Source organism: Alnus glutinosa, chromosome 10 (genome assembly GCF_958979055.1).
Source record: "Alnus glutinosa chromosome 10, dhAlnGlut1.1, whole genome shotgun sequence".
NCBI lineage: Eukaryota > Viridiplantae > Streptophyta > Magnoliopsida > Fagales > Betulaceae > Alnus > Alnus glutinosa.
In genome coordinates, this window is record NC_084895.1 from 254036 (window position 1) to 260035 (window position 6000).

Below are 6000 nucleotides of genomic sequence, written 5' to 3' on the forward strand. Positions count from 1 at the left end.
CATAATAAAGATATTACTCACAAACGCATCAAAGTGATCTACACTTAACATCTTAGTACACAAATCTCTCAGGATTTAGAATCAATATCATAGGAAATCTCGGGAGTTACAGTCTTTCCCATTGACAATATTTATGTGGAAAAAAACATCTCACATGGTCCATTCAGTGCATAACACCTACACATCAACCCAAAGCCTCTAACTTCACTTGATCAAGGTAAATCATCAAGATTCGATGTGTAACAGTCTTCCAAAATGGAATTCTCAATTCCATTACCGATTACGAACTACTCAAAGCTTAAAACTACAACTCTACAAGGTTTATAGACTAAGATCTTGTGTGATAATCTCTTTATTCACATTATAGACCATATTCAATGTAATCGAATGGCCTTTCACATGCACAATATACATAATCATTATTAAGCATGTAAAATATAATATGTCATATGCTCAAAAATAGATAAATGAATAACATCATTTATTCATAACAAACTTGAATGTCAATCATACATTAGGATTTATGGCATAATCCCCAATAGTAGTCCTAACAATAACCACACAGCAAACAAAAGAAAAAAAGAAAAGAAAAAAAAAAAAGGCAAGTAAAAGAGAGAAAGCAACAACAAGTAAAAGAATGAAAGCAACAATAGTTAAATCATGTCCTCATAGAAGAACTTCTTAAAAGAGTCCATGCATTGCGTTTGCAAACAGAGTGCTATTATCAGGGATCCATCATTAGCAGCACTTGACATGATGAATGACTTGCCTTCAACAGTTAGCATCCCTGGACCACCGTAAAGAGGCTTTCCCCACCCAAAATCTGCAACATGAAAAGGAAGCTTTATCCAGCTCGCAATGACAAGGTTGGGGTTCCCTGGGAAAGATGCTTCTGCGTTTCCCTGGATGACGACGTTGATCCTCAATGAACTCGCTTTCTCTTGACTTGTAACGAAATCAAGGGCAGACCTTATGTACTCATCTGTCATTCTATCGCTTGCTTCCTTAATAACTCCAGCAGCATAACTCAATGGCTTGGACAAGAGCTCGCCATAAAGATGTGTCGATGTCACAGTAGGAAAAATTGCATTGCCAAAGTATCCTCGAGGAAGAGGTGGCTTCAACCGGTTGCGGATATCGACTACAATGCGAACTCTTGTCGGTTGACGGTCATCGCCTGCACGCGCCTTACAGGCACACCTCCATATGTGGCTGGCAATGGCCTCGTATTGAGTATAGGGTATTGGTTTCTGTAGAAATATGTGATGGGATGAATAATATGAAAGAGAAAGAATAGAGCGGAAGCAGAAAAAGAGATTGATGAAGCGTTAGGGCTACATTTGTACTGTATTGAAGCTTCTTGTTTGTATTGCAATAGATGATATTTATAAAGAGATTATGAGTAATGACCCAAAAACTTTAAAATAAAAAAGAAAGGGAATAAATCATAATATAAAGAATATTTTCAAAGTATTCTAATAGTATCACCACCATGTTTGTCTCATCATTTGATATCTTGGCCTTCTTCCGTAGTCCATCGACTTGCGCTCTAGTGACTTTCAACAAGGCAACACTAGTTTTCTTCTTTTGCTCTGCCTTCGTGTCCAAAGATCCTGTTAAAAGATAAATTAAATGATCAAATTCATCAATTTTTTTTTTAATTTAAACGTTTGAGATAAGTAGTGATTTAACAGAACCTATTAAGAGCGGAGGCTTAGAAAACTCTATATGATCAAAGCGCGGAGGCGTAAGCGGTTGACGTGATTGTAAGAGAGTTCGATCTTCAAACGGAATCTCTTCGGGCCTCAGATTGACTCCTCGAGCCAACTTGGCCCACGAGCTAATAAAGCTAGCTACAGACGATCCGTCGACCACAGTGTGGGATATGGCTATTCCAACACAAATGCCACCACAACGAAATCTTGTCACTTGCACCAACAACAACGGCCACTCCTCAATTGGAGTAGTATAATCAACCTTGGGAACAAGATCATGGATTGCCTCGGTTGGTGCAAAATCGCCAAGATCATCCATTTCTGATTCAGAGTATGCTTCCAATAGGATCGCTCCCTTGGCATTGCAATCGAGTTCAAACCGGTCGCCTTGGGCCCACCGCAGCCGGCCGGCTAGTGGGTAGTAGTGAACCAATGCACGGCTTAGAGAAGTTTTCATTGTCTCATATGAAAATGGTAGGATGCTATCATCGTTATTGTTGTTGGGTTTGTACATAAAGATGAGGGGTTCGTGATTGCACTGCATCATTTGGTCGCTCTCTGATAACCATAATATCCGGCTTGGGGTAGGCTCGCTTGGAACGATTATGGAAGAAGACTTGATGGTTATCATTTTGGAATTTCTATGCTCTGATAACTCTAACTCGGTTGCTTCTTAAATGGTTATATTTAAGATTAGGAATGCTGAATGCTGAATGCATGCAGAGAAAAATAATCCAGGAATTGCTCGGAAAAGAAGGTTTAACTCACTTTAGGATCAGATTTCGAGATAAATTTGGATCATAAATGTATATAATTTATTTTTTCTAAGCAAGCATTCAAATCTTATATTTATGATTTGAAGCATCCATATCATAAGTACATGATTTCATGTGCTGTTTGCAATCAAATCCGATTTTCAACAAATTTTATATTTATGATTTGAAGCATTCAAATCATAAATAAATATATACAATTAAGTTCATGTGCTGTTTGCAATCAGATCCGATTTTCAACAAAACATATATTTATGATTTGAAGCATTTAAATCATAAATATATGATTTGATCATGTGCTGCATGTTTGTAGATTTTCAATCCTATTTTGGTAGTTTTTTTTTTTTTTTTTGGCCTTCTCCTATTTTTATTTTTTAGAAATGTTTGATTTCCATCTTGTGCCAATCTCTTGTCCATTTCCATACAAGAAAATGGGAAATCTACCATTGAATATGTGTGACCAATATGTGTTTCCACAAATTCAATGATGGATTTACGAAATTGATGAGTAAGAGATGAATATGTGTCATCCCTCTATTTTTTTCCCCATAGCTTCAATAGTTGTTTACCAGGTTCCAGTAATTATAGGATTAGAAATGGGTTTGTTTAAAATTATTGATGCTTGGGATTTGGTTTAAAGGGTTGTGGTTTTGTTCTTGAAAGTTGAGATTATTTTTTTCGCTGATTTTGGTCTGTTAGGGCAGTTCTTCCTCGAGTTTTGATATCAGATAAGAATATGCTAATGGGTCTGTGTTTTACATTAATTAATTTATGTCTTCATCACTTGGTGTGTGCCTTGGGTTTCTGATTTTATTTATAAAACTCGGGATTTTTTTTTTTTTTTTTTTCTGAAGTTTTGGTTTTCACCTGGATGTGAAGATCAAATGGTCATGGTGGTTTCTTGCATATTTGCAGGTGTTCAGCTTAGGATTTTGTTCTGAAATTGAGTGTTAGCTGAACTACAAGGTGTTGTTCAGCCATTATTTTTGTTCTTTAGTTCAAGAGTGGTTCTCTGGTTATCATAAGTACAACATAGTGAATTGTTCTTTAGTTCAAGGTGTTAGCTTAACTACAAGTAGAGACCATTGACTTTTGTTTTTTTTAGTAACTATTTTTATATATTTAGGTCAATAACAACATAGTGAATTGTTTTAGCCTTTTGATTAATTTGTTAAAATGGTGAGAAACAGCATGAAACCTGCCCATTTAACACGGAATAGGATCTTCAAGTGAACTGGAGAGGAGTCGGTCAATTGAATTGAGAGGGCAAAATTGTCTTTTTATATTTTTTTGGACAATTTTGCCATCTCAATTCAACTGATCGGCTCCTTTCCAGTTCTTAAACTGGAGAGGATTCAAATACATTTAACACTAGCTACCTTCTGCCAACATATTTAATGGTTGTTTTGAACTCTTGACCTTTTGGATTCAGGTTCCCTTTTATGCTCTTTCTGATTTTTTTTCTTTCTTTTGTGCGCTAATGACTTATTTGTTAGTAAATGAAGATGAGTGAAAGAGTTTTGGACCAGTTGAAGGAGAAATACATGTGCATACAAGATGAAAAAGAAAGGCTAGAGGCTGCAGTTATGAAGAGTGGCACATACAAACTCAACTTTCCTAACAATTAAGACTCCTATACCATTAACAACACCAAGACTCTTGGGTAGCATAGACCCGTGAGAAGACTAAAAACTAAATACTAACAATAATAACAATGATAAAATACTAACAGACCACATAATGACTCATATTCCTGCATTGCAACTCTACCTGCCCAGCTTCTACTCTCCCATACATAACATTCCTGCCCTTGTCCTCAAGGGTAAAATATGGAAAACGTTGCTGAATTTCATCCAAAATCTCCCATGTTGCATCAGCTAGAGAAAGACCATCTCAATGGATTAAAACCTCTGTAATACCCTTTTTGGTGCGATGTTCCAGTGCAGCTCTAGGCCTTGGCAACAACAGCTTCTACCCAAATACGATTGTGATCATGCAACACCCAATTTTGCAAGCTGATGTGCAGCGGAATCCCCCCCCTCCTGTTTGATATGGCAGAACATTCAAAAACATTCAAATTAAACTGACAAGCCAAAGAACATGCTTGATAACACCCAATAAACTTTATGGGGGAAAAGCTTTTTGGACAACAGTTGTGCACCAATGGTCTCTCACTTTCTATAGGCATCATTGGAATTCATTGGGCTAAAAAAAAGGGCCCAAAAATATTTAAGTCTCTTGCACAAATGAATAAATAAGTAAATATAATAAGTAATAACAATTAAAAAAAAAAACAAATAGTATGCACCCAGTGGCGAGGACATGCACCTCACGGGCATCAGGATTCTCTCCAGATGATATTCAATGGACGAGGAGCTGGCCCTTATATATAGAGGTATTTTTGTAATTTTACATGTAATTTTGTAAAATTACAAAAATATCCCTATATATAAAGGACTGGCTCGTATCCCATTTCTCTCGGCTGAAGAGGATCCTGGTCCACCTTGTAGCTGGTGTTGCATGTTGTAATTATGTAAAATTAAAAAAATTACTCCTATATATAAAGAACTGGCTCCTTTTTCATTTCTCTCAACTAGAGAGGATCCTGGTCGACCTCATAGCTGGTGTTACGTGTTGTAATTGGACACACAGAGAGAGAGAGAGAGAGGCCCAATTACAAGAAGAGACGTGGGGCCTCACTTAGACGGCCCACTGTCGTTAGTTTTTGAGAGAAGAGGATTTTCCCCCTTCTCTGTTTTCCTGAAAGTAACAGAGAGAGAGAGAGAGAGAGAGAGAGAGAGAGTAACGCACGACTGAAACTACCAAACTCCAGAGAATAGAAAATCCAAGACGTCAGGTATTCCTCTCCTCCTCCCTCTTCTACTCTCTCTCTCTCTCTCTCTCTCTCTCTCTCTCTTAAATTTCGTTTCTATGTACCCATTTAGATGATTCTGCTGATTTCTGTTGAATTTAGGGATTCCCAGTGAGTATCTCTAATTTATACCTTGGTAATTAAGGCACTCAATGACTAATCTCGAGTTTTTGTAGGTTCTTGCATTCAATGTGGAAATTATTGGTTGTAAAATTTGTATAGATTCTCATGTTAAGATTGCATCATCGTGTACATGCTATGAACACGTACAGTTACACACAGACAGAGTATATCATGTAATTTAGTTATAGGCAAGTCATGCACACGGTTGCATTAGTTTATGTATAGCATTTCACACATACCATTTTACCTTGTTACTCATGTATGCGTAGAATTTCACTTGTATGCCGACATAACATCATACATGCATGCATGCCTATACAGAAATTTTGCAAAACAAGACGTTTACAGTCAATGACTTGGGATTGTGTGTGCTTGAGTGTTTTATATGTATTCCTCAAATTGGTTGAAACTTGAAAGAAAAGAATTGACATAAACATGCAGATTTTTGAGAAACAAAATTTGTAGAGTATCATGGTTGGTAGAGATGACAAGTTTTTCCCTTGTCTATTTTATATCC

General features: G+C 36.8%; 1 protein-coding gene across 1 annotated transcript; it reads right to left on the reverse strand.

Annotated features, from left to right (window-relative positions):
- Positions 1-653: 653 nt before the first annotated feature.
- LOC133879791 (hydroxycinnamoyl-CoA:piscidic acid hydroxycinnamoyltransferase-like) lies at positions 654-2346 on the reverse strand. The gene is made up of 3 exons (XM_062318566.1): positions 1698-2346; positions 1489-1613; positions 654-1250 (listed from the first exon to the last, which is right to left on the reverse strand). Exons 1-3 carry the CDS (start codon positions 2344-2346, stop codon positions 654-656), a joined length of 1371 nt encoding a protein of 456 aa, XP_062174550.1.
- Between the last annotated feature and the right edge of the window lie 3654 nt (positions 2347-6000).

What these genes read in the sequence shown, in the direction of transcription:
- LOC133879791 (XM_062318566.1), bottom strand. Translation starts at nt 2,346, where the DNA reads ATGATAACCATCAAGTCTTCTTCCATAATCGTTCCAAGCGAGCCTACC. An exon ending in TAAGCCTCCGCTCTTAATAG is followed by an intron (nt 1,614 to 1,697) that starts GTTCTGTTAAAT and finishes ATCTTTTAACAG; the next exon opens with GATCTTTGGACACGAAGGCA. An exon ending in ATGATGAGACAAACATGGTG is followed by an intron (nt 1,251 to 1,488) that starts GTGATACTATTA and finishes ATATTTCTACAG; the next exon opens with AAACCAATACCCTATACTCA.